The 26,406-nt window shown below is 47.0% G+C and overlaps 10 protein-coding genes and 1 non-coding gene across 11 annotated transcripts; 6 read left to right on the plus strand and 5 right to left on the minus strand.

The window, feature by feature from the left end:
- Positions 1-23: 23 nt before the first annotated feature.
- BJ212DRAFT_1483939 (CRAL-TRIO domain-containing protein) lies at positions 24-1,126 on the minus strand (the record flags this gene model as incomplete). The annotated part of the gene is made up of 4 exons (XM_041340703.1): positions 24-557; positions 608-677; positions 731-829; positions 936-1,126. 4 exons carry the CDS (start codon positions 1,124-1,126, stop codon positions 24-26), a joined length of 894 nt encoding a protein of 297 aa, XP_041189945.1.
- Positions 1,127-1,268: 142 nt separating this feature from the next.
- Positions 1,269-3,167, minus strand: BJ212DRAFT_1376099 (Alpha/beta knot methyltransferase). Its single transcript, XM_041336479.1, is given in 7 exon segments — positions 1,269-1,636; positions 1,685-1,869; positions 1,925-1,967; positions 2,021-2,086; positions 2,120-2,121; positions 2,137-2,278; positions 2,334-3,167. The coding sequence occupies 7 exon segments, from the start codon at positions 3,006-3,008 to the stop codon at positions 1,598-1,600; spliced, it is 1,152 nt and encodes a 383-aa protein (XP_041189946.1). The 5' UTR covers positions 3,009-3,167; the 3' UTR covers positions 1,269-1,597.
- A 2,922-nt stretch (positions 3,168-6,089) lies between these two features.
- Positions 6,090-7,356, minus strand: BJ212DRAFT_565674 (uracil phosphoribosyltransferase-domain-containing protein). The gene is made up of 9 exons (XM_041343531.1): positions 7,030-7,356; positions 6,884-6,952; positions 6,754-6,819; positions 6,663-6,701; positions 6,559-6,610; positions 6,425-6,507; positions 6,316-6,372; positions 6,189-6,265; positions 6,090-6,138 (listed from the first exon to the last, which is right to left on the minus strand). The coding sequence occupies exons 1-9, from the start codon at positions 7,255-7,257 to the stop codon at positions 6,126-6,128; spliced, it is 684 nt and encodes a 227-aa protein (XP_041189947.1). The 5' UTR covers positions 7,258-7,356; the 3' UTR covers positions 6,090-6,125.
- A 779-nt stretch (positions 7,357-8,135) lies between these two features.
- BJ212DRAFT_565721 (uncharacterized protein) lies at positions 8,136-9,469 on the plus strand. Its single transcript, XM_041343532.1, has 2 exons — positions 8,136-8,262; positions 8,314-9,469. The coding sequence occupies exons 1-2, from the start codon at positions 8,258-8,260 to the stop codon at positions 9,434-9,436; spliced, it is 1,128 nt and encodes a 375-aa protein (XP_041189948.1). The 5' UTR covers positions 8,136-8,257; the 3' UTR covers positions 9,437-9,469.
- A 1,729-nt stretch (positions 9,470-11,198) lies between these two features.
- Positions 11,199-13,494, plus strand: BJ212DRAFT_1376113 (chaperonin Cpn60/TCP-1 family). The gene is made up of 10 exons (XM_041336480.1): positions 11,199-11,265; positions 11,321-11,718; positions 11,792-11,918; positions 11,966-12,041; positions 12,096-12,173; positions 12,229-12,317; positions 12,368-12,625; positions 12,675-13,035; positions 13,086-13,197; positions 13,253-13,494. Exons 1-10 carry the CDS (start codon positions 11,239-11,241, stop codon positions 13,299-13,301), a joined length of 1,575 nt encoding a protein of 524 aa, XP_041189949.1. The 5' UTR covers positions 11,199-11,238; the 3' UTR covers positions 13,302-13,494.
- Positions 13,495-15,635: 2,141 nt separating this feature from the next.
- On the minus strand, positions 15,636-16,776 carry BJ212DRAFT_565794 (uncharacterized protein). The gene is made up of 2 exons (XM_041343533.1): positions 15,926-16,776; positions 15,636-15,871 (listed from the first exon to the last, which is right to left on the minus strand). The coding sequence occupies exons 1-2, from the start codon at positions 16,729-16,731 to the stop codon at positions 15,772-15,774; spliced, it is 906 nt and encodes a 301-aa protein (XP_041189950.1). The 5' UTR covers positions 16,732-16,776; the 3' UTR covers positions 15,636-15,771.
- An 86-nt stretch (positions 16,777-16,862) lies between these two features.
- BJ212DRAFT_t98 lies at positions 16,863-16,944 on the plus strand. The gene has a single exon. It is a non-coding gene; the product is annotated as a tRNA-Asp (tRNA).
- Positions 16,945-17,277: 333 nt separating this feature from the next.
- BJ212DRAFT_1579298 (uncharacterized protein) lies at positions 17,278-18,581 on the plus strand (the record flags this gene model as incomplete). Its single annotated transcript, XM_041342240.1, has 5 exons — positions 17,278-17,763; positions 17,833-18,019; positions 18,073-18,258; positions 18,312-18,463; positions 18,519-18,581. Exons 1-5 carry the CDS (start codon positions 17,632-17,634, stop codon positions 18,579-18,581), a joined length of 720 nt encoding a protein of 239 aa, XP_041189951.1. The 5' UTR covers positions 17,278-17,631.
- Positions 18,582-19,067: 486 nt separating this feature from the next.
- BJ212DRAFT_1278209 (cyclin-like protein) lies at positions 19,068-20,475 on the plus strand (the record flags this gene model as incomplete). Its single annotated transcript, XM_041331417.1, has 5 exons — positions 19,068-19,099; positions 19,154-19,263; positions 19,313-19,522; positions 19,576-19,837; positions 19,887-20,475. The coding sequence occupies 5 exons, from the start codon at positions 19,068-19,070 to the stop codon at positions 20,473-20,475; spliced, it is 1,203 nt and encodes a 400-aa protein (XP_041189952.1).
- A 2,993-nt stretch (positions 20,476-23,468) lies between these two features.
- On the minus strand, positions 23,469-23,868 carry BJ212DRAFT_1278277 (uncharacterized protein; the record flags this gene model as incomplete). The annotated part of the gene is made up of 2 exons (XM_041331422.1): positions 23,469-23,663; positions 23,719-23,868. Coding segments are annotated over 2 exons (345 nt in total), but the record flags the coding sequence as incomplete, so codon positions are not given.
- Positions 23,869-25,974: 2,106 nt separating this feature from the next.
- BJ212DRAFT_1278205 (uncharacterized protein) lies at positions 25,975-26,385 on the plus strand (the record flags this gene model as incomplete). The annotated part of the gene is made up of 1 exon (XM_041331416.1): positions 25,975-26,385. A coding segment is annotated over one exon (411 nt), but the record flags the coding sequence as incomplete, so codon positions are not given.
- Between the last annotated feature and the right edge of the window lie 21 nt (positions 26,386-26,406).

Raw genomic sequence — 26,406 nt, forward strand, 5'->3', positions numbered from 1 at the left:
GCTCGCTATCAGCATATCTATCTCTAAGCAACACCATTCCCTGTCTTCTCATCCGGGTTCCATGGTCCTGTATCGCTCAGCGAGCACCCGCCTGCACATTTGCACTTGCCACCCAGATCTGCAGGAAGATCCTCTGCACGAATGTCTTGTAACAACTTCGGTTGGTATGAACTCCCAAGAATTTCTATCTTCGACACAGTCACTTCATCCAGCCAAGGTTTGATCAACGACCACACAGCAGAGAAGCCCCACGGCGCATTGATGATGTAAAACTTGCCCATACATTCCGGATATCGGTCCTGTCCGATCTTCGAAGCCTCGTTCACGTAGTCTCTGACTTGGTAAAAGGAAGAGAGGGAAACGCCTTTTAGATCAAGGATGGTGCAGACCGTCTCGACGGGGTGACCGACAGCTGCAGAGCATGCTGGGAGACGATCTGTGAGGAATTTCTCGTACTCGAGGATGAGACGCTGGAGTAACCGCTCCTTTGTCGTGATGCCGTACAGCGCTGGGACATTGAGCTTGCCGAGTCGCTCGATGTATACCGGTCTGCCGTCCTGCAACACAGCAGTCAGTGAAAGAACAAGTCTGAAAAAAAGTCAGCTACCTTGTCCATTTTATGGTAGTACTGAGGATAGTATTGATCGACCTGCATTTTCTCGGTGAATTCAAAGGTCCTGCATGGGCTGAGATCAGGATAATCGGAACAAGGCAAAGACAAGCGACGAACCGCACGATATCATCTACTTTCATATCCCGTCTCCACTGCTCAGCAGCTAGCAACATCGCTTTTGCCTTTGGGACATCGAATTTGCGCGCCCTCAGAAATCTGTAGACTGTGTCAGCACATGCCTCACACGACCTATCGGACGTAAATCGCGGGTCTGCGACACAGAATGTATCGATGGATTCCCGGATCGAGGTGTGGGACATACCGTAGCAGCATCGGGTCATCCATTCTTTCCTCGACGAAATGGCCTTCATCGAGGAGCTGATTCTTTAAGGTCTGAAGGGCATGTTGTTGTGGGACGGTGAGGTTTCCAACCCGCCCTGGTAGAGGACGGTAGTTAGGATCAGTAATGCCGTTTGGCATTGGACTGGCACTAGCTTGTTCGAGTGTAGACATGGTCAAGGGCAAAGCTTAAGTGTAGGCGTTGAAATTTAAAAATCGGGATCACAGTGCAGCAACAGCCTCCACTATCACGGTGGCTGGTGCCGATGCTCCAATTACACCATTCCACAGCTTCGATGACACACGAGGAACAAAAGCCAGAATATCACAAATCTAGCAGGAATCGCATCATTATTTCCAGAGCCCAGGAATACGAGTTGAGTCGTGTTCCTAATGCGAAGGGGCTTGGGGGTAATCCATCTACTAGTAGTACACGATGCGGCTCAGCGGATAAATTTACGGAGCAACGCAGGTTGAAATGCTACTGTGTGAGAGAGGAATGTGGTGGAAAGTAGTATGCAAACAAAGATGAAAAGAACGGAATGCTTTCTAAGGTACCAGTACAACCAACCTGACGGCCAACATGATACAACATATCGATAGTTTTTCAAGTTTTAATATCAAGAGATATTGGAGATGAGGACATCAGACAATGTCCCAGAGTTCTTCCAGACCACAACATAACTACCGGAAAATGAGAATTCATTTCAAGATATTATCGCAAGCACTTACCTTGCCACATGCGACGGATGCGGATAGAGGATAGTCGCTGATACTGATCTTTTCGTCCACAATATGATCGGCGAAGTCATCGCGGCCTCGAGCCATGGCGCCCACAAAGACAGCAATCGAGTGCGTTTCCGGAAGAGTCGGAAGATAACGAGAGAGTCTGATAGTGGGAGCATCACCAGAAAGGGCTAGATAAGGGATCGGTGGTGAGTGAGTATCTATGGGAGGTATGAGTTGACTGACTGAGTTTCATGGTATTGACAGGAAAGTGGTCGGTCACGGGGTTCTGGAGTACAAGGTCAAGCGATGCTTGCAGATCGGAGAGAATGCAGAACATACCTTGATTACCTTGAGCAACTTCTCTGGGCCATTGACACCGCGAATAGACAATTTATGAAGAAGTTGAACTTCAAAAAAAATGAGTGGCGAGAACAAGATGAACAAGCGTTACTTACCCATCAATCCACTGAATCGTTTAAAGGTACGAGGAATCCTTACATGAGGATTGACCTCAATGAGCACCCCTTTTGTGGTGTGGATGTACACCTGCAGTAGACCCGCCTTGTTTAGAGGCGAATCCAAGAGCGTCAATAGGCACTGAGGAGTAAACTTAGTATGAAAAAATCGCATGTCGTGCTCCGATAATGCGTACCTGATGCGTAATATCGGGACGGGCATCTGCAATATCTCTGCCAGTCTTTGCGAGGATGCCCTGATGATCATCGCAGTTCAGAAGAGTGTATTTGACATCGCCCTCCCTGCCGCCTTTGCCTTTTCCTCCACTTGAAACTCTGTATGCCTCCAAGCAAGCTTGCTCTAGGACAACAAACAGCCTTCTCTGAGTCGATGCGACACCACCACGGGGTACATGAGCCTGAACTGGTAGCATAGATGGGTTCGCAGGTTGCGGCATGGGATTGCTGGATGAATTTCCGGCCATTTTCCGAGATTTAGCAGGTAGAGGACGAGTAGGACGCTCTGGACTAGAATTCTCTGACTTGAGCGTGATAACTCCACGTTTTTGAGTAGATTCTTGAGATTGTGATGGAGATGATGAAGATTGCCGACTAGGTGAATCGTTATCAACCTGCATGGTGGTTGTCTCCTTATCGGAGCCTTCCGAATCAGACTCGGCTGAACCGGACCTGCGTCGTCGCTGGGGCCGTTCGTCAACGGGAGTTGATTTTGGTCGTGGTGGGGGAATAATCATAGCTTCATCATCTTGTTGTGCTTCGAGTAGACTCAGGCTAGCACGGACTGCGGCTGGTGTTGTAGTCGATCCAGAATGGCGACGACGACGAGCAGGGAGTTCTGAGATGGCGGACATGATTCGATGTGGGGGGAAGAGGGACTGGATGTAACTGCAGGTGAACCCCGGATATCAGATGCGCAAGTACTTATTCAATTTTGTTTTGAGTGCTCGGTATATCCGCAAGTACCCGCTAGTCTGGCATAGGCAATGAAAATTTTCACAAGGCGCTATGTAACAACACTCAGATCTCACACAATCAGACACAAATATCATAGATTTATTCGCACAAGAACTGTTCGAGCTTGTTAGGTCTCAAATGAAAATCTTGATGAGCTGGAAAGAGTGGGAAATATGTTGTGCTATCGAGCCATCCTCTCAATCAACCAACCATCAACTGCCATCTCGCATAGTGAGCGCAGTTTAGATAAGAGAAGTCACCTGTGGAGCTGAGATGATAAATATTAAGTAGCCTGTGGGCTTATGACACTCTTATAAAGTCATGCCAGACTGCGTATGGTATTAAGGGGCCACAGATAATAGCAGATCGTCCCTATACAACCTTTACGGAGAGGGCATGGCAAGCTTTGTATCTGGACAGAATGTCTGATGAAGCCCAGATGCCGATACGGCAACCGATAGGGGGAAGACATGGCGAAAGTCACTAAAAATGTGTCTCATTAGAGTTCGATGTTCCGCAAGAATGAATAGAATAGCCCCTGCGTATTACATACTGAATGTATTTGCTCAAGCTCGTTTGAGAGACCATATGACTACATCGACCCAAGTAGGCTGCTTCCATGCCTTTGAGAATTAATCGGAAGCGGAGCATGGAAACTGATGGAAGAATGTTGAACGCTCCTTATACTTTCGGAAACGCGATTGGCAAACCTTGCGGGTGTCCCGGAGTATGCGAATGCTTGTATTCGGTTACTCCGTATTGATTAGTTTGGTATCAAATCGAAAAGATCGACGGTATACACACATGCTTATGAGTACCCTGCTAGCTGTGCTAGTCTTCTAATTTGAGGCGGGGCATGTGCCACTAAGATGAATATCATTTGTGCCCTACAATGGCGCTATTAACATCCGTGGAATATCAGTCGAACCGTGTATTTGATGAAGGAAGGATATGCGATAACTCATTTAAGCGTTCGCCTAACAAACATACGTGACATGGAAGACTCTGGGCGAGTCGACGGATCATCAACGACTGGAATAGCAACCGTGAAGAGACGCGAAAAGTGACATTGCACTTCGATGTTCGAAGTTCAGAACGTTCGTGATAGTCGATAATCTCGCCGGCTGGACTCGGATGAGTGATAACGCGGGAATCGAAGTCGGAGGAACTTTATCACTTCCAAGCCAAGCATCCGAGGGGTCCCAAGGTTAGCCGACGCCCGCGAGGCACACCAAGGTTGATAGGGAGAGTTTATTCAGCTTGTGGGGATTAATCAAGCCTAATTACCCCCATGGTCTCACGTGTGGAGTGCAACCAGGCCCCATTTGTTAGTCGACTTCGCACCCAGTGTGAAAGCGGAGGTCTTGGAGGAGTTCTAGGTTATCTGGGAAATCTCAGACTAAACCGAAACTAGCCGAGCATCGCGGAGCACCAAACACATACTAGGTTGCATTTTGATATCGATGAAGCTGCTTTACGCTATGCATGCGATGACAGCGGCGAACAATCTTGAGACAGTCTGTGGCACTTTCATCCTTCACCTGACTCATCTACATTGACAATGATATATAGTGAGTAACACTTACGAGCGCTTGAGGCCTGCTCAGCGTCGGCTTTCTCGCTCTCAACGCCGACCTATTTGGTTTCGGACATCAAAGTCCTGAAGGTGCGAAAACAGGTCTGGTATGCATGGGTTCGGCTTAGTCTCCCAATGTGAAGATACTTATTAATCATTACAATAGATTCGGGCGCAGCTGATGATTTGCCCGGATCTTCAAAGATCAATATATCCGCCGGTGCCACCAGCTTGTGCAGCCAAAATCAATGCACGTGATCTGTCGCGTCAATACAAGTAAATAAGCTCCAACTTTAGCTTATTCTGCAACCACATTTGCGGTTACAAGACTATACAACCCACAGCTAATATGAAACCACTCTCTTTATCGGAAAACAACAAACTAGTCGCTGCATATAGTCATGTCCTGAGAGCGATTACTACATTGCTCACACGGGCGGGCGCCTTCCTCATGTCTCTTGATATTGACGACCATAGTCGTTTCGAGGGGCATCGCCAGTCTTGCTGACGCATTGAAGGAGTTTCAAGGTATAGCCATACTGATAGAGGACTGGGTAGGGCACATGATAAAGAGCCGGGTCAGTACCACCTTCAGTCATAACGGACGATATCGGTAATATTGATATGGAATTCACAGAACAACGACAATGTTCAAGCAAATCCGGTAGAAAGCGTGCAGAAAGAAGAGGATGACGCGACTTCACCTTGCACCCCGCCACGCAGCACTCACCTAAATCAATCTCCGCGTCTAGGGACCTACCCCAGCCGTGCCCAGCCCCGCAGCCCCTTACAGAGTGTTTACACCATGGTCGGCATTTCCGCAATCTTCGCCTCAAGTCACATCGCTATTTCGCCGTGACATTCAAAATACTCCTCTATTCACTCGGAACGCGCCCCCTCTCTTAAATCACATGCGAGCAATGCCTACATACCAGACACCTGCTCGCACACCTTGGACTCTTTGGATCTCCCATGACCTCCCACGTGACAATGCCACTTGCATACGGAGGGCATCTTTCTTCCATCAACACTCCTCGTCAAATCCCACCATTGTTCTGGCGACCAACACCAAAAGCACATGCAGTCAAATTGATGGTACCGGACAGTGCGAGGCATAGAAAGAAGGCTGGTAAAGAGAACGAGGAAGAAGTGTTGGTTGCCTCTGCAGCGAACAGGTCAATACCATCACTCTTTGGGTAATCTTTTATCTGTCCAACTGAGGTACGCAGGCGCTCCTCTTACATGATACATGACTAGTATAGATTTTGGTTAATGTCCATTTGTCACGAACGACTTAGTAGTACTAGCATAGCAACGAGATCACTTCTACAAGCTCAGCTGTTAAGCCAGATGCTCAGCTAGGAGAAGCGCAACTAATTGACGAAGGGCATGAAAGTACATCGAAAGTGCGATGATTGACGCTACTTGTGACGATTTTTCATTCGCAATATCTAGATCCGCGATAGGTGATGATGAGTACCAACATGCACAGCGAACACACCTTCGCTCTCCAAAGTCACCCAAACCTGGAATGATGTAAGATTTCTCATTGAGACACTTGTCAATCCATCCGGTGATCTGAACAATGCATTAAGTTGATCAAATTTTACTAGCAAATGTCTGCTCACCACACGCAAAGATGGGAATCTACCACAGAATCTCTTCAAACCTTCTGGTGCAGCAATCTAGACAGCGATAAAACACTTGCTTTCGAACGAAACTCGCAGTAAAACAAACCAGGTTAATGAATATTATTCGCTCTTCTGGGACGCCTTGCTCCTGCAAAACCTCAACTGCCTTCATAGCGGAGCCTCCAGTAGCTTCAGAGTGTTCATCAGAAGAATGTGCATCGCAAGAGGAATATGTCATACCTAGCATCGGATCAAGGAGAAGTACGTATCTGGATGCGATGTCTTCAGGAAGCTACATTTCCAAAGCAGTCAACACAATGCTCGTCACAGCGCACAGTGTCTACCTTCGAATAAAAGAGCTTCGGCAGAGCAGTCTCCTCATCCTGGTTGCAAAGTCATTATTTATGACCAGACGATGCAGATACATGATCATACTCGTTGAATCAGAATCTTTCCAATGCGCACGCTACGGCATACTTCTCGAAGACCAGCTTCCATGGCCTGTTACGTCCAGCATTGCTACTCGTCAGGTTATGTGCTATTCGTACAATGATGACCAACAGACCTCGCCAGCGCGCAAGATTGATACTCCACAAATCTTTCCCTCAAAGCCAACACCTTCGTATGTGGCGCCCTTCAGCAGAAACACGTCAGGGGGAAATTGATCCAACTTCTTCCTCAACCCAGGCAGTCAAGAAAGAATTGACATACCGTTGGAGTCTCCACTATCTTTGGGATCACAGGTAGATGATTTAAACTTTCTTCAACAAGTAGACGAATGATCCGGTCAGAGTAAAACAAGAAATCTCCTCGACTTGTGGTTTTATCGCGGATGATGGTGTACAGGGCCTCGAGTTGTGCTGTTTGGGGGAGAGTAAATACTGATGGCGGTAGCGAAGCTGGGTGCGTTTGAGACGTCGGCGCCGTTGACGCTGCCATTGCTTAATGCTGGCACTGATGGAGAGCTTGACTCGGACGATCGTGGTGCGAGGCCTAAACGGTACTTATCTCGTGACTCGTCACGTGCACGCGATTTCCCGCCAAGTTTCAAGTTCAAGTGTTCAACTGACCCCACAGTTACTCTCGAGTCTCATGACATGCCAGCCAGTAAGATACACACATAAATGTCAAGAACGATGCCGCTGAACTAGCACTCACACTGTGATGTCTTGCAGATGTGCAGGTTGCTTCGTACTGCAGATGTGTTTTATTCGCATCTCGGAGCAATGTCTAGTGGCAACCGCTAGCGTTTCGAAATAGCCATGACCTTGATATCTCCATGCCTCGCGCACGCTTTTAATTATTCTCGGTTCTTGCAACAAACAATGTCCAAGTGGCTGTCAGCCTCGCGCAATTTCTTCGACGTCAGCCGCTGACCGTGAACCTCCAGTTCTCAAACAATTAATGATCTTCCTTTGCCTCTCTTCTCATGGCTCCTGCCGTCAGGAACGTTCGCAACATACCTCCCACTCATCTTACTTCAGTCGCTCCTTCATCTACTTTTACGTCCTTCTACCTCGCAGGGTGGGCTGCCGGGCTCTGGGATCCCGCAAGATGTCTACTTCAAAGGTGGCTCCTTCTGTTTCTCTGTCGTTGCGTTCTCCGCCATTGGATTTCTTTACCGCTCAAAGAATAAGGCCCGAATGCTCAGGCCTGGTCTTCACAATCACCTCTTCCCACTGTCGTCACCTGTGATAATTCTGATGCTCCAGCTAGACTTGCTGCTGAACGGCTCGCGAGGAATATATCTGCACCTTGTCTTGTATCATCTACCAATGCTGCTTTGGACCCTTGTTATTTTGAAAGTCAGTAGTCCCTATCAACTTCATTCCTCAGTCGAAATGTCCTCCATCGCATGTCCTTCCTGAGGTGGAGTTTTCGAATATCTGCAGCGACACAACCCACACAATGTTAATGGAAGATAGTCTGTGGCATCTTCATGCGGTATACCAACTTTCATAGGCCGCTGAATTTGTGGCTCACAATATTCACTAGTCTACAGCTTCGATGGAACACAATCAGTCGCGTTCTGTCTTTCAAGGTGAGATTGGAGAGTCCCAGCATATCTCAGAAATGGAGCCAGTTCTCTGGGTCCGATTTTTTGGACTCTGAACATCATTCCTATATTCTCTCAATGCCGACCATTCCGAGGATCGTGCTCGATGATCTCTCCGACGATAGTATTACGTCCGTTAAGAAAGCTTATGACTTCAATATTACGTCTGTCGGTGCTTCTGTCCGTGATGGTGATTTCTTGGAACTGCCCAATAGATATTGGCCACGCACCTCATCTTCTCGATCATCCCCTTCTCATCAGGGCGCTCGTCGACACAGTGTTCATGTCGTCGATATCGCCAAGTACACTGACGCGCTCTCTGCTCCTGTTTGTCGACTACCTGCCTTCCAAGTGGCTCACGAAGATTCTCCAAAATTCAGAAAGGAGAGCGAAGACGAGACTGAGAACCACGCTTCCGATATAATTCTAGAGTTCATCGAAGATGGCAGTCGATGCCAGCAGTCCGACCTTACCTGTGCGAGCAAGGAGAGTGAAAATCATAACACCACACCAGGAGCCACTCCACAGTCGGACGGGGTCCTCGTGAAATCAGCATCTGTTTACCCTTGCTTGGAACCCTCTGCGGTCGTTCGCTTCCACGGTAAACACCGTCGCTCCCGAGCAGCTTCCTATCAGATCACCTCCGGAACACTGACCGAGCGCAGAGACCTTATCGAGATCCAGCCATTTTCCGAGAGCCCAAAAGAGTCGCGGTGGGCACCCGAGAATGGTATGATGGTCATCAAAGTCTACATCCCCTCTACCAATGACCTCTGGGCTGCATACGTCCCCACCAGTGTCACCCTCTCTATGTTCACGTGCAGATGTTTGTCCAAGCTGAGCCTTCACCTTCGGTTCAGCGGGAGTGTGATGGACACGCCGGAGTACTATTTCGATAGTGATGAGGCATTTCAGTGCTGGGTAAAACGCCGGGTCCGGCATGGTCGCAACCTTCCCATCGTTGGCCACTTGGATTACGCAGTCCCTCCGCTAGCTGCCACTTGCACCGAAGGAGGCTTAGATCAAACCTTTTCCCTCCGGACGTACAAGTCTCATTGCTGATATCCTGTTTCCACCGCTCACGTATCTTCAACTCTGCTCGTTACTACTTCCACCCGATGTGTTCTTCAATCCAATGTTTTCGTTTTGTGGGATCTGCTTGTCCTTCTTGGTGTGGTGAGGCCGAAAGGACACATGAGTCGACGCGAAGACCAATTCATCATGGAGGGTAGTACGTCCTCATTGGTTGGAGTCGAAAGTGGGTGATCTAATGTGCATCTTTTCACTTTACGTTGTCGGATATAATGCATGCGTTGCCTGACACGTTGAATAAGATGTTGAAGTGGGTTAGATTATTTTTCCCTCCTTATCTGCTTCCCTACGTGGTCGTTTTCAAGTGATTACAGAACGAAGCCCAAGTTGATCTACAGGATCCCCGACTCCCAACGTTAGTTGAGGGCTCTTGTCGAACACAGTCGGTCTCCCACCTCTGCTGGCTACGCCCATGTTCGGGCTTTTTGATTACAATCAGGGGTGTTCTAGAGTTTCGCATTGACCTCTCTGTCCGGTGCCCAGGTCTTGCTGCAGCAATCGAAAGGAAGCATCAACATAAAACAGGAGTACACGCAAACTATGCATATCAGAACGATACGGCTCGGTCTGCCACTTTCAATACTTCCAGCCTTCATCGATGGACACGTCGTCGGCTCTTTTAATGCAACCGAGGGTGACGTGAAAGCTAAAGGTGGGGAGGTTACATCATTTTCCTGACTGTCAGTCTTAAGCTTGCGTGCATTCTTCTGGCCCCCGGCCCCTTCAATATTTTTCGTTTGGTAGTGAATCTCGAACAGACTATCATATAAAAAGGAGGTTTTGGCACAAGGACAGTCATGACTGGGCCTAGGTAAAATAGATCTATACACCGCAAAAATATTGTCAGCAGGTTTCGAACCAACACCAAGAGAAACAGATTTGACTCTGGTAACCACTTGGATAAGACGACTTACATGGGTCTCAGAGGAAACCATGCATGAGTCAATGTCAAGATGTGTTCTGATGAAAAAACTGTCCTTCAGGAGGTTTCGAACCTGCAGTCCAAGAGAAACTCTGTTGTGGTAACCACATGGCTGAGACCAGTTAACATGAGCCTCCAAGGAAACCGTCCATGAGTGAATGTCGAGGTGTGTTCCGATAGAAAATACCTTGTTGTCGGCAGGTTTCGAACCTGCTTAGGTCAAGAGGAACAGATTTTGATTCTGTTGTGGTAACCATTTGGGTACGAACACTGGTGAATCTCCGACGAAACCATCCATGAGTGAACATCAAGGTGTTCTAATAGAAAAAAATGTTGTCATTGGCAGGTTTCAGACCTGCGCTGTTCGATCAAGAGACAGATTTCAATTCTGCTGTGTTAACCATTTTGGGCAGGACGCCTCCCAAGTTGGGATGAACCTGCGATTATAAGAGGGGAAATCATTTGTCGACAGGTTTCGAATCCACACCATCCAAGAGAGCAGATTTCTAATCTGTTCTGATTCCAGTTGGCTGACTATTTAAGAATAGACTTCGAAGGATCCATTCATAAGTGAATGTTCAAGGCGTGGTGAAAGGAAAAATATTGTTGTGCAGAGTTCTGAGTCGACCACTTGGCTAGCCGAGATGGACGGCGTCTACGAGTCGAAGAACATCATGCATTGACAGTAGAATCACATAGGATTAGCAGTCGTTTGCCAACGCAAAATGAAATAAAAAGACGATGGACATAAAGCATGCCAAGAACTTCTAAGCGAGTCAGTGGGGGTTGGCGGCGGTGAACGTTATTCAGAGTCCGATAAACTTGTCCCGCAAACTCCAAAACTACAGTCATGTCCATGCACATATTCGGCCACGAGGTAAGTCTGACAGGTTAATGGCTTATCGTGCTCGACGTCACTAGGTTTTATCCAGGCAACTGAGGAAAAAGCTGAAAATGCCCGTCTATCCTCTTTCGTCGGCGCCCTCGCCCTTGGCGATCTAGTGAAATCAACGCTTGGGCCAAAGGGCATGAACAAGATTCTGCAATCAGCATCCTCGGGAGATATCAATGTGACTAATGATGGTGCAACGATTCTCAAGTCCATCCAGCTCGATAATGCAGCAGCCAAGATCCTCGTCAATATCTCGAAAGTACAAGACGACGAGGTCGGAGATGGAACCACGAGCGTGTGTGTGCTAGCAGCAGAGCTGCTGAGGGAAGCAGAAAGGTTGATTGCTATGAAGATACATCCTCAGACGATTGTGGAGGGATACCGGGTCGCGAGCATCGCTGCCCTTGCCGCACTAGAGAAGGCAGCAGTCGATCACGCGTGAGTTTTCGCGTTTTTCGCGCGTTACTTTGAAATTTCTTACAGAAACGACTTGGTTTTTGTTCTCAAATAGCTCTGATGCTGCCCAGTTTCGTCGGGATCTTTTCAACATTGCTCGTACGACCCTGTCATCAAAAGTCTTATCACAAGACAAAGATTACTTTGCCAACCTAGCAGTGGATGCTGTGCTTCGATTGAAGGTACGTTGTAATTGCTGTATCCGACGCTCGTGTTGACTATCTTCGAGGGTTCAACAGATTTGGAGCACATCCAGATCATCAAGAAGGTCGGAGGCAAACTCACAGACTCATACCTTGACGAAGGTAGGCCGAGAGACGCAACCAATCTTGCTTATCTCACGAGCATACTCATCAAAGGTTTCATTCTTGACAAAACTATTGCTGTGAACTCGCCCAAACGGATAGAGAACGCGAAAATATTGATCGCAAATACCTGTATGTGTGCGACTATCTCGTATTGATTTGGAACTGAGGCACGGTCCATCAAAAGCGATGGACACCGACAAGATTAAGGTCTTTGGAGCCAGAGTAAAAGTGGACTCAACAGGAAAACTTGCTGAGCTCGAGCGGGCTGAACTGGTACTTACCCGCTTGCATTGCTTCATCGATTTTCTAACGACGCAATGCAGGAAAAAATGAAAGCCAAAGTAGACACGATCGCCGCACATGGCATCAATTGCTTTGTCAACCGGCAGCTCATCTACAATTACCCCGAGTCTCTCTTGACAGAGAAAGGTATTGTGGTGATTGAACATGCCGATTTTGAGGGTGTTGAGCGATTATCACTCGTCACTGGCGGTGAAATTGCAAGCACGTTTGATAAGCCAGATCTAGTCAAACTTGGGAAATGCGACTTAATCGAGGAAATTATCATTGGCGAGGATAAGGTCGGCGCGATCGTTTACTTACTGATCCTGCGCTGATCAGAAGTTACAGCTCATAAAATTCTCTGGTGTGGCTGCAGGCGAAGCCTGCACTGTTGTGCTACGTGGTTCAACCAATCAGATGGTCGACGAGGCCGAGCGCTCGTTGCATGATGCGCTTTCTGTCTTATCGCAGACAGTCAAAGAGACACGGATTGTCTTGGGCGGTGGATGTTCTGAGATGTTAATGAGCTGTGCTGTGGAGGAGGCTGCACGTAAGGTTAAGGGCAAGAAGGCGATAGCTGCCGAGGCATTTAGCCGTGCGCTGAGACAGATACCTACTATCCTCGCGGACAACGCTGGCTATGACTCTAGCGACCTCGTTGCCAGACTAAGAGCAGCACACTATGAGGGGCAGTCAGATGCCGGACTTGGTATGATTATATTCATTTTCAGGTTGATTCCGAACTTACAAAATTTTCAGATATGAACCAGGGCACCATTGGCTCGATGAGGCAACTCGGTGTTACGGAAAGTTATAAACTGAAGCGGCAGGTTGTCATCAGTGCAAGCGAAGCAGCAGAGATGATAATACGGTATGCAACACACCTTTCGGATAATGAGCTCTCCTTTGACCTTGGATGTAAACAGGGTGGATGATATTCTACGTGCTACGCCTCGGAAGCGTGAAGCGGTATAACTAGAATAGTATTCATTGCAGGAAGTAAACTGTTAGGGATACTCGCAGTGATCATTAATAATTGTCTCTGAAGAGCCCAGAATGATTGTTATGGCTCGCTCTAAAACTTGAAAGTGCCAATTGAACATGATCTTCTGCCCCATATTATCTCCATTTAGCAATTTCATTTTGCTTGCTGCATGTGGCTGCCACCCCTGTATGTAGACCGCGAGGCTTCTGAGTGTGAGTGCCTGTGAGTGCTAAGTCTCCCCTCAGACATCATTCACCGATCGTGACAGTTATACAGGCTAAAGCCGCTTCTGCCTTTTTCGTCGATTATGGACGCGAAATGTCAATTACCCGTGAGATCAGGAAATGACATCTTATTTGTCGTGGAAACTCAACAGAAAAACTAGTTTGCACCATGCTCAGTGACAAATGGGAACAGCCCCCCTATTTACCTCAAGGAGTTCGGGACGCCACCCAATCAAACGGATGGTACCCTTACACACGTCTGTACCAAGTTTCTGAACAGATCCAGTGCGATCAACCAACCCAACATTGACGTGATGTTCGAAAGGATATGTGAAGATGGCCTTTACGACCGAGATCAGCGTCGATGGACGGATCGCAGCCACTATTCAGATGCTCTACTATTCCTGAACTGCCTGACAGAACGGTCATATGCAGCACTTTCCACAGTGCCAGCTTCCAAGACGAAGCTCCCAAAGCGCCGCATTTGGGTCATGCATCCGACTGAATCATCAGTGAAAATCTCCGAGCATCAGGTATTGCTTCTCGTGAATCATGACTCTTGTGGTGTATCGGCCATGGATGAGGTGCATGCAATCGCAGAGCTTATATCTGATCATGACGTCTCACATGATCAAAGTGGCTTTCAGCCTCTTCCGTCGACCGCCAGCACCTCTCTCTCCCGATATAATCGCCCTTTTTTGTTTGGTTTATCGATCCAGAAATCAAACACTATGCACCTAGTCAAGTATGATCGATACGGTTTTATGACCACCCCGTTTCACATCCATCGCCATCCGTGTGCAATCCTTGGCTGCATCGACACATTGGCCACGTCTGATAGCTATCATCTAGGGTGTTATCACAGTGTTAATTCTGCTCCTATTCAACCTGATGATGTATCCTCTCGATCCATCAAGACGACCTATTATCGGAGAGCTGCCCATTTGCGCCAGAGCGCAGATCATCACACGCGCGTCAGACTAACAAGACCACCGGTCTTCGGGTCCTTTGACGGATCGTTATTCCCTTGTAATTGCCCCTTCCAATGGAAGTTTATCGTAGATTGCGGTGCCGCCCCTCAGGACCATGCACAGTTTTTGGATGAACTGAAAAATCTCGAGGGGGTACCAAAAATAGAGGCATATCGATCTATGACAATTGACTGTACGATCACCCACGAGAAGAGACTGTTTGGTCCACGGCATCTGATAGTTGAGAGCGTCATCCAAACTGTAGAGCATCTCATCGACATCACCTACTTTTCATCCCGCAAGGAGTTTTTCTTGGCAATAATATCATGCATAGAAAGTGAGTAACGACGCGTTGTACAGTCCGACACGATGTTAAGTGAGCACAATAGCCCACCGTACTGCGTATTTCTCGCACAAGCTGCTTCACAATGACATCAATCCGCACTCTATCTGTCTGAACGTGAATGATCCAAGTGACGAGAATGTCATACCATTTTGGAATTCGGATGGAACACCTCCCATACGGCAAGCGATGCTCCGCGGGTGGAGATTCGCAAAACACATGGACAACCCTGGAAACCAGATGATCAGTCTTCACAGACTCTCGGTGAGGCTTCTGAGGACCTGTATTATTTCAGCGACTAGAGGTTTTGTAGGAATACTTAGCAACAGAAATATTGTGGCACAAGAGTTGTTCGCCACGACGAAGACACGATCTGGAATCATTCCTCTGGGTCATGCTTTTTATTTGCATCAATTTTAGCGGACCTTATAGCCAAAGACGCACGAGACTACCTAGCTGGGTACCGAAGTGGTTGCAGCCAGATCTCCTGCCTTCGTATCGGCTAGACATATCTCAGGAGAGATTCCAGGTGAAGGACTGGACTTTCACCTGCAGTTCGTGCTTTTCAAATTACTTCAACCATCCGCCTATTGTGAAAGGTCTTGCACATCTCGCCTCAAAGCTATCGCCTCCAGGCTCCTTGAAAATTAGACCCAATGGTAGCAAGTCTGTCACTTTCCCGGAAAATCCTGTCACGCACGACGACATGATTTTAGTGCTGAGAAATATTATAGCAGAGCTCCAGTAGAACAACCACCGTCGGAGGATGATATCCGAAAAGCAAGGGAAACATATAGAAGTATACAGAGTTCAGTATCTTACCGGGCTCCAAATATCTACAACTGATCGTTATCGCCAACCATGTAGATGATGGGATATTCGATGGGCATGATCCATATTCCTTCGTGATATCAGCACAAGTTTAATCGTCATTTGGAAGGTGTCCGGTTTTCTCAACGTCCAAAAGGATTGCCCTCAACATCTCATGACAAATGGTGGCTTTGAGGAAAAGATCGCATTGACTTAGAATCACCATTAAGTGTATTTCACAACCGAGATCAAGAAAGGGGGCATACCCATTATACCCTGGGGGTGGCGGAAGTTCAGTTCGTCTTTCATCTTCCCACATATTTACCAACCGTCTATCAATCCATATTGCACTAGGAATGCGCGTCGATAGCCATGGGATTTCCAGGACGTCCACTTCATTATGAAGCATTGCATAGCGCGGACCAAGAGGAGGGGGGAAGATTGGACTATTCGGATTGAATCGCAGAGGAGACACGAACCGAATGATTTGTGACTGTCGATTGCCGATGAGGCGGGAGTATTTTTGGACAGCCCAGGTAATATCGAGAGGCCCGTGTATATCCACAGAGGCAGCAGCAAAAGAGCGAAGGAGGGAATGGGCTTTTGCGAGCTCAGTTTTGGTATTCACGACAAGTTTAGATAACGGGTGGTCTAAAGACAGCAACTCTGGGTGGTTGTCACCGAATGTGACAAATACGTCTCGCGCCGGCACATTCGTCTCGCTTTGTAACCAACGATAGCGGGGACTTGCCCATCGCGAGATGATACATCCAGAAAAGGCGAGGACGGGGATGACCATGAAGAGTTTCTCCCAAAATGAGTGAGCTGAATACATGATAACTGAGCAGCTGATCAGCCATGCAATATACTCCAATATCGAGAGCTCGATGGCCTTCTCAAGTGATAGCGCTACATATCTGGGCAAAACGCTCGGAGCTGCTAGGAAAGGCTGCACAGTGTTACGGCTAGTGAACAGAAGTATGACCACGGTTGTTATGACTGGCTGCCAGCCTGCTGGGGCCAAAAGATAGCAAAGCCCGGTGGCATATGCGGCATCTACAGGAATATTCATGCTCTGAACTACTGCCCAGTCACGGTGGTAGTAGATGACGAATTGTTTGTTCTTGTTAGAAATTGAAGGTGCTGGTAAACAAGCACAAATACGTCGAGCTATTTATGTACACTAGGGATCCGTAAATTTCATCTCTGATAGTATATCGGTCAGTACACCCGCCTGTCAAAAAGCAGCCCGCGGGAGAGCGGAGTTCGATTCTCCGTCAGAGAGACATTTCTGCACCCGAACAAAATTTTGACATTTTTGAGAGTGCAACTTGGTTGTCATGAGATAGGTACTTAGCAGACTATTTCGCGCGAGCGGCATCGGGTTATTGGACAAAATACGGTTCATATGTGAAGAGAAGCTACGATATAGGCACACTTGCAGATGAGCAACTGGTTTCTTAATCTGACCTCTTTACTAAGAAAGAAATAAGGGAAGTATAGGTGCAAGAGATTCGTTGTGGAGACTAATACAATGTTTCGCATCTGTTGCGATCTTCTCGAATGTTGTAGGGTATCATAAGAATATGAGCACCATATTTCAGTTCAGTTCAAGTGTCACGGTAAAAACAATTCTATTCATGTAGATTACGCCGTAAACTAATATTAACAGATGATTCAACCTGTGGTCAGAAAACACAACACGGGAAAATAGCGACAGCGATGTGCAACACAATAGCGGGGAAGCGGCACAACAACAAGCACAAAGCAGTGACAAGAAAGGTAAGCAGGGTATGTGCAAAATGTGAGGACAAAATGACATGATGAGCAACAATATGCATCCAATTGAGAATAGCTAATCCTGTATTGAACGACTATACTTACCATCCGTTTTTAGCTGGTCGCATTCTGACTGCATTCTGGATGATGCATGGGGTGATAACATACCTGAATCAAAGACAGTCGAAGACTCATGGAATCTGCCGAGGAAGTAGGAGTAGGCAATGGCACGGGTATGGGTAACCCGTGCGGGCAGAACGCTGGGGGTTATGGCAATGCCCCTGGGATATACACCGATGCCCATATGAACGGATGGAAAATGGTTGTGTCTCGCTTAATGATTTCACTGGATGAGAGCTGGGTACTGAGTTACGCACCGGACTGCAGGTAACAGAAGCAGTTCGCGGCGAGGGCTCTTTCATTTTCCTACAACTCTGGGCACTCGGTCGTGCCGCAGAAACAGTCAGTTCTTGCCAAAGAGAACAATAGTCCCTACGTCAGTCCCTCACCCATCCCCTTCCGGGAAGAACAGAAGTGCCACGCGCGCTCACCACGGATGAAATTAAAGAGTGTGTTGCCACGTATGCCGCTGCCGCAAAAAATGCCATTCGGGCTGGCTTCGATGGCGTTTAAGTTCACGGCGCGAACGGTTGCTTGATCGACCAGTTCATACAAGACGTTACTAACCAACGTACAGACGAATACGGCGCAAGCATCGAGAATCGCGCAAGGTTTATACTCGAAGTAATAGATACCGCTGTGGAAGCTGTTGGTGCTGAGAGGACGGGGTTCCGAATAAGCCCGTGGGGCGTATACAGCGGTACGTGTATCATGAAATACTACCGATCTTTGTTTAGCTGATTTGTGGTGCAGGTATGGGCATGGTAGACCCCAAACCCCAGTTCTCCTACGTGGTTGAGCAGCTGCGTAAACACAAACTCGCGTATATCCACGTCGTGGAGCCGATACCTGCCGAAATCACTGCTGAAGAAGATAGCGATTTCCTCCGTGATATCTGGCAAGGGGTTGAAGCCATCTGTTCCCGGACTTGTTAGTAGCTGACTTGCACCCCTTTCCTAGCCCGATCTGCCAATCCGCCTGCTGAAGGACATCGCACTTGGGCGGGGTGACCAAGCAACATAGTACATGGCCGGTAATCTCACATCGGCAGGTTATTCGGATTGGCCCTTTGCGCCGGAGAATAGTCAGCAACAGATAAGCAAATTCTAAGCAAGAAATCCGCTCGCCTGCGGACGGAAAAGTAGGGTGAATCCGGCGGGATATTGCGAGACCATAATCCGTTCTCGAATTTTAGAAATATCGATGCTAGTAGCGCTTGCAGCGGCTGCGCGATTGATCAAGAGCTATTCACTGAATGTACCGGGTACTGCAACGAGCTAAATATGATGTCAGTGCGCGATGAACAGGAGAAGGAAACAGCCTGCACCCCGGATGTTATAGCATCACGTAATGGACCGTAATTGTTGAAGAGGTTGTTCCGAGTTGGCAAAAGTCTTGGCATTGCAACCTCTGTAAAGATACTCTGGCAGTCCTGCAACCTGCAAAGCAGTCCCGCATTCCTTGTTCAACGCTCAACCCTGATTGAAACGCATTCTCTGTTGATTTCATATGGCCACTGATTTCTGGGCCAGTTCGCACTAGTGAGGAGGATCAAAGTCACAAGAGGCATAAGAGGCTTATGGTGGGCATCATAGCAAACGATGGATAGTAGATCGGGCTACCTTGAAGGAGTCTCGTTCAGATGACCTACAATACGTAGACGATCCAGAGTACCTCGATTTTTTTGCAATTTTCTTTGCCAATGGTAAGTTCAACACACTTGCAGAATGAGGAATGGTAATCAATCCTTCTAGTTATAACGAAACTAGGAAAAAAGCTCAACTTCAGGCAGCGCGTCATCGCAACAGCCATTGTATTTTTTCGAAGATTTTACATCAAAAACTCGTACTGCGAAACCGATCCATTTATTGTCATCGCAGCATGCTGTTACGTGGCTGGGAAGGCGGAGGAGTCGCCCGTGCACATTAAGAATATGGTAGCAGAGGCTCGCCTTTTCTTCAGCCGTGCGTTTCACCACCAAGTCTATTTGTTTGAATGCTGATGTCAAGTTGCACAGAACAGCCGTATGGCGTGAAATATTTTCCTTCTGATAATTCCAAACTTGCCGAGATGGAGTTCTACCTCGTTGCGGATCTCGAATGTGATCTCACTGTTTTCCATCCATATCGCACGTTGCTGTCCATTTGCAAGAAGGAGAGCTCGAACGACTTACAGACAGAAGCTGGTGAAGTGGGAGTGGGAGTGGATGACGGACCACGGTATTGGGGAAGTGGAGATGGGCAACTCGAGTTGCCAGATGATGCGTTTCAGCTAGCTTGGTGAGCGAATTTGTAGGATGAGCGTCTCATAAACTGACTTTAATTGTAGGTCTATCATCAACGACACATATCGCTCAGATCTTTGCTTGCTTTATCCTCCCCATCTACTCGCCATCACGGCACTCTATCTCGCTGTGGTTTTACACGGTCCAACTAGAGAGCTCTTGCAACAGCAGTCTCATTCAGTTGAAGTGACACCAGTCCACAGCTCCCCGAGAAGATCATCGCGGCAAAGTTCTAGTACATCATTGGGTCACGCAAAGAAACCCTCCCAGGACTTTGTTGCCTTCTTTGCTGAACTTAACATTTCGATGCCATTAGTCGCCACTATTGCACAAGAAATCATTTCGCTGTACACACTCTGGGAGCGGTACCTTGAAGACTCTGATCTCGTCGATTCTGCAAAGAGTGCATTCCACGGACATGCTCAGGCACAACTAGGAGCGAGCCATAGCGGGGTATCTACGCCTGTAGAGAACCTGGACGATGCACAGAGGCCGCATGGTGCCACGCCGACTTTTTTACTGCAAGTCTTGATGAGGATGAGGGAGAACAGGTTGTCGGATATGGCGCTCGCGTCTTCTGGGAGGCCTGTTGCGGTGAATAAGATGTTAGAGCGGACTCAGGCTGCTGGGTGATTCATTGTACCATTATTCGATACGCTGCGTACGTACGTTTTGTATTCCACCTGATTAGCTAGCACGAAACCCCTTCAAGTCTCAGTAACGTCACCTAACATTTAGTGAAATCACAATCTGTTTGGTGATAATAATTTGCTGAATAGTAGTCTTTTAGCAAGACCTTGATCAGATTATGTATAAGGGCAACATATCCTGCTCGTCGTCCCTCTGTCGTGATCACTACAGCACCGAAAACGAGGTTCCGCTCTGACTGTGTCAGAAACACCTTGGACTCCTCGTGGGGCCAAGTTGATGTACTGCAAATATAAGTACGCGTAAATTGGGGAGTGAGAGAGCACTGAACACACCCGATAAGTGTGGCGTGCGTGAACGGCTGTAAGGCCTGTATTTGAGATGATACTATGTCAGTTGTTAATGAGGAGGTTGGACATAGCTAGAGCAGAGGGATGAATGCATCTTATTCATCTCAACTTCTGTCAGGCGGGCCCATAGTGTAAGCATATGTAAGTGCAAATCAGCTGCCTTTCCAACCATGACTGCAAATTAACGAGAGACGATTCGCCAAATATACAGAGAACACTCCACGTCAGTCACGGTGGTCAGTGAAAAAGGACAAGATACAATCATAGTGTCAGCATCGATAGTGTCTTGCGTAACAGCGGGGGGTCTGAATTTGCCTGATGGCGAAAATAAACGGTTGAAGGCAGATGAAGTGTCTATGTGTAGATCGAGCACATCAGGGCAAAGAGACAAGCGGGTGAATGAAACCGCCATAGGAGGTGGACCATCGCCTGAGCTCAGCAGCGCTGTTGGGCTCCATTATATTGATAAGGTGGACACTGGACTCGTTAAAGTTGAATTTGATCAAATTGTGCAATCAACGCTGAGCGTGAACAGTCAACCGCCGACCGGCCTTGCCCACGGTCTTGGAGTACTTCAAACATACTATTAGTTATCACTAGTAGTTCGTGCGCACCGCATCTCGTGCAGTCACACAAAATGTAACTCTCAATTTCCCAAGTTGAAGTGTGTAACTGTCTCTCCAAGTCCATCGTCCTGCCTCTTGTGGGTTTACACTTGGGATGAGGAATTAACTTCAGTCACTCTAAAGCATGCACAGCAACCTCGTGACCTCCTGTAATCAGACGAACGCCCAATGCTCACTGCCCAGCACTTGTCCTTGAACTGTATCACCCACCACCCTCCAGCAAGCTTTCCATCCCATACTTTGGGACTATTGACAACTTACATCAGCTCCAAGAAATCCACACTTTGATGTACATTGTCCCTGGAGATAAATATTGCCCAGATATTTCTAACTACACCCAGCTAGTACTCTCATCACGCATATCACAACCTTCACGAATGAGCAAGGAACAATGTTGGTTTTCTCTTGTCCTCTCTTGACTTCTGACCTTTTTGACAGTTCTTCCATCGTTTGAAGGAATTTGGGTGAGGCTGTCCCAGGTTGCTGTAAATGGTGCTGAATATAACTCCTGAGTAGGGCTGGCCACCATAACCATATACGGTTATGGCTGTACAATTTACAGTGGGCTTACAGGTACTACCCATACCATACTGTATGTCATACAAAACATTCAAAACATTCAACGGTACGGTACGGGTCATCATATGGTCATATGACTGGCTATACAGTCATACGGGAGATGAAAAAACATCGAATTACAGTAGTACTAACCATGTAGCAAAAGGTATATACAAATATGAATCAATCAATCACTGTGATAGCATTACGAGCGAGGCGCAGATGCTGCTTAAGCAACATCAATGTCCTGATAGTGTTGGGTTGGAGACTAGCATGCCAAAGAGAGATAGTGTCACGGCCAGTGGAAAAGATGCATTCAACAGCAACAGCGGAGCCTGCACAACATGTGGGGAATTAGTGTACCTATGTACAATAGTTGAGCAGATTGAACTCACCAGGAATAGCAAGAATATCCCAAGCCAGATGTGAGAGGTTTGGAAATTGTGAGCAGTGGCCTGCCCACCATTGAATCAGGTCACAGGCATCAAAGTTCTCCATGGGCAGCCTAAAGTACTCCTCGAGCTCGTCTCTTGAGGTTGTTGGGCGCTTCTTGTACTGAGCTGTAAAGTTCACTTTCTGTGGTGATCCAGATGGGGTTTCTGCTGCCACAGGTTGAGGAATGATGGTGGGGGAACTCGAAGCTTGCAATGAAAGGTAATTGTTTTGATAATACCAGTGCAACTGGTCCTTTGTGTTGTCCAAGTGATCATGTAGTGTTTGGTCATCATCACTGCAGTCAGTGGAAAGGCCTTTGTATGAAATTTGGGGGTCAAGAACTGTCAACGAATTAGTAAAGTGCAGTTACCAGTAGATAGTACACAAAGAATTCTTACGAGAGGACCATATGTAAAATGGTGATTCGTCAAACTTGGTATAATAATCACTCAGTTTTTGATGTGCTTTGATGAGCGAGTCTTTGAGATGAGGTGGCGTGTCATTGGGCAACTTGCACAGCGACTCTTGTAGAGACTCTTGCAATCCACAGAAAATGGCCTGAGTGGATGATAACATCAAACACTTTGTTGTTGACATTTGCATTGTTGCTGAATGGAAAGCCTTCAGCCAATCAGAGACTAAGTGGATTGCACTCCAGTCCTCAGGGGTCAACTCGTACTTGTGAAGGTCCCACGTCTTTGCAATGAAGTCATCAATGACTTTGTGGTAATCAAGTGCACGACCTTTTTGGAGAGAGATATAAGTTAAGAAAGTTAAATATGAAACTAAGCATACTACGTACGAAGCATTTGATGAGTTGAAGACCACCTTGTCTTGACATCAAGGATCAGCATCAAAGCTGTCTGTGGTAACGTGTTGTCCTGTGATTGCATTGATATTTTGACCTCTCAGAGCCATGCCTGGCGACATTGAGGACTGGAACGAATGGCACACACTATTTTCTGTAACTGAAAAAGAAGTAACTGTGAGTTTAAATTGACTCTGTTGATTAACTTGAACTCACCTTTGAAACTGCAGAGAGGACTTCATGAAGACTGTCACTCGATACTTCATCTGGTTGATCTTCCTGTCCAGCAACATTGTTGTCATACTCTCGACTAAGTGGAGCAGTCACACAGTCCTGGTATGCATTGTGATTCTTCGTCATACTGCTAGCCTTGATGGCACCAATGCCTTCCAATAGCTTGAAATAAAAAATGTCAGATGTATCAACACAAATACTAATGTGAACCATGTACCACTAAAGCTGAAAGATGGGTTGTATGCAGCATGCACTGCAGTCGACCCCAGTGTGCATTAAATGTCACACCTTCATTCTGACACAATTCTTGCAGTGCCTCGCACATAGTGTCATTATTTGAAGCACTGTTAGCCATTATTGCAAGCACCTAACCCTTGAGCCCAAAGAGTTCCAGAGTTTTGAACACTGCCTGAGCCATGTTGTCACCTGAATGCTCACCAACAAGCTCATGAAAGTTGATTAGAAGTTCTTCTGCATGACAAATCTGACAATCAGTTATACCCTACAACAACAGCACAGGTGAGGGACTTGCTGAGTTGCCAGCCATTTGTGATGTAGTGCATCACAATGGCCAGGAATCCATACATATTGCTGGATGTCCAGCCATCCAGTGAAATGCTAACCTTGCAGTCTAGTTCAGTGATCATCTTTTTCACCTCCTTGACAGTGTCTTCCCCCATCTTCATCACATGCTACTTCATAGATTGATGGTGAGGGATGTGGAGTGATGGTTGTAAGTGAGTGTACTCGAGGAGGTCGCAGAACTTGAGCCTATCAACTTCCTCAAATGGCTGATCACAAGCGACCATCCACTCAGCCAGAAGCTGCTCAAACATATCTTGATCCCATTTAGCTTCCTGAGTCCAATGTATCAGATTAAGTGGATAAATAATGAATAGAATTACTGCAGCTCTTTGATTTTGGTGGCCAAACACATCCACAATACTGCTTGAAGCTTTTCAAGCTTAAGTAGATACTTGGCTGCCAGGGTCAAGTCAAGAATCTTTTGACTGGATGTGATCGCTACCTTGTCCTCAGTGGGTGGCTCATGATGATCTTTGAGATATATGTATAGTCAATACATGGCTGGGAAATGTGTTTTGATGTGGCTGATAAGACCTGTCATTCATGACTTGAGTGAGAAGCTGCCAGAAAGCTATTAAAAAACACTAACCATTGAGGCTACTTCACATCACCCTTGTAATGGTCAGAATTTTGCACTGACCATGGTGACACCTATAATGTCTATCTCCTGAGTTGCCCTCGACACCAAGAGCATTCTTCAATACCTCTTCATAAAAGAGGTAGATGGGATTGGTTGGTCCGTGTGGCTAGAAACAAGAGAACTCAGCCTAGATAGTCATTAATGGTCATAGAATTACCTTTGCATGCACTTCATCACAGCAGGGATTTGACTTGACGATGGTTGAATGGTGTTGTCGTCATCAACACTAAGCTCGTTTTGATACATCAGCAACTGAAGAGCTTCCTGTAGCCTTCTGCTTAGACTTCGAGCTGCCTTTATTGTGGAGACAGTGCTGCATTAGGATTGGTGTTACCACCATGAATTGGGATGGTCTTCATAGGCAACACAGCTGCGAGCTGTTGCACAGTTAGAAATGGTCAAAGTAAGTCATTGTAAAAACTCGCCTCCTCATTGGAAATCAAACCAATATTGGGTTCTGAGCCTGATGAGGAAGACTCAGAGCCAGAATCAGAGGCTGTGAAATCACCATCATCTGCATCCGAGGCCTCCTTGACTGGGAGGCAAGAAAAAGAATTGTTGCCGTTGACAGTGACTGTTTTTTTTTTGGGTACATGACAAGAACAGTGTTGGCGGCATGAGGGCTGATCATTATCAGTGTGGTTGCCTTCAGCTCAGATGAGAGTGTTCATGCGCTTGACATTTTTGGGACAGTCTCCCATGGCCAAGAACCTCCTGAAAGGCTTGATCCTTGGCAGGTACACATGTGGTGGGAGCATCAGATGACATTGAGCAATTGTATGAGATTTGGAAGGGGGGACAGCAAGCAATGAGAGTAAAGCAACAGCGCTGGTGGATATCTTGACTGGTGTCATGGTTCCTCCAGAATTGGAGCAACGGAATTGAAGAACATAGCTGGACATGACATAGTACATGTTAGAATCTGATTGATTATATATTGTAGTAGAAGATGCACCAGTACTTTGAGGATTTCCATGGTGTGAGGATCAGGTCCAGAATGACTTGTTGCGAAATAAGACATATGGCTACTGCATGTATCAAGCTAAGTCTATTTGTTTATACACAATAAACAAACCATACTCACACCGTATTACGGCCATAGTAATATGGCAACATATGGGCCCCTTACACCTGTAACCAGTAACCATCAACTGAAGGTCTAAACAGCCAATGGTACGGGTACGGTGACCGTATTACAGCCCCGTAAAGTCCCATCATATGGCGTACAATGAACAGCCCTACTCCTGAGAACATCAGCTCCACCCCAAATGTTTGGAAGGAACCTGGGTAGATCTCCTCTCCTACATATATGAATTGCTAGACAACCCAAAGAAGAATCGACTTATTTGGCTGCATGGCACAGCAGGCATTGGGAAGTCTGCTGTTGTGTTTACCATAGCTGAGAGGATGAAAGGTCTAAAAGTGACAGGGCAGACTAATGTTGAAAAGCGGCTTGGGGGAACATTCTTTTTTTCATGCAAGCATATGAAACATTGCACAGCTGGATATTTTTTCATGACTCTTGTCTATCAGCTTGCCACCAAATTTCCCAGCATCCAGAAGGATGTGAACAGAGCTATCTGTGACAATCCTGCACTACTAGACCCAGACAAGTTTCTCTGTGACCAGATGGAGGCTCTCTTTCTCAAACCTCTCTGAAATCTTCAACTCAGGTTGTGT

This window comes from Suillus subaureus, assembly GCF_016647635.1.
Source record: "Suillus subaureus strain MN1 chromosome Unknown BJ212scaffold_30, whole genome shotgun sequence".
NCBI lineage: Eukaryota > Fungi > Basidiomycota > Agaricomycetes > Boletales > Suillaceae > Suillus > Suillus subaureus.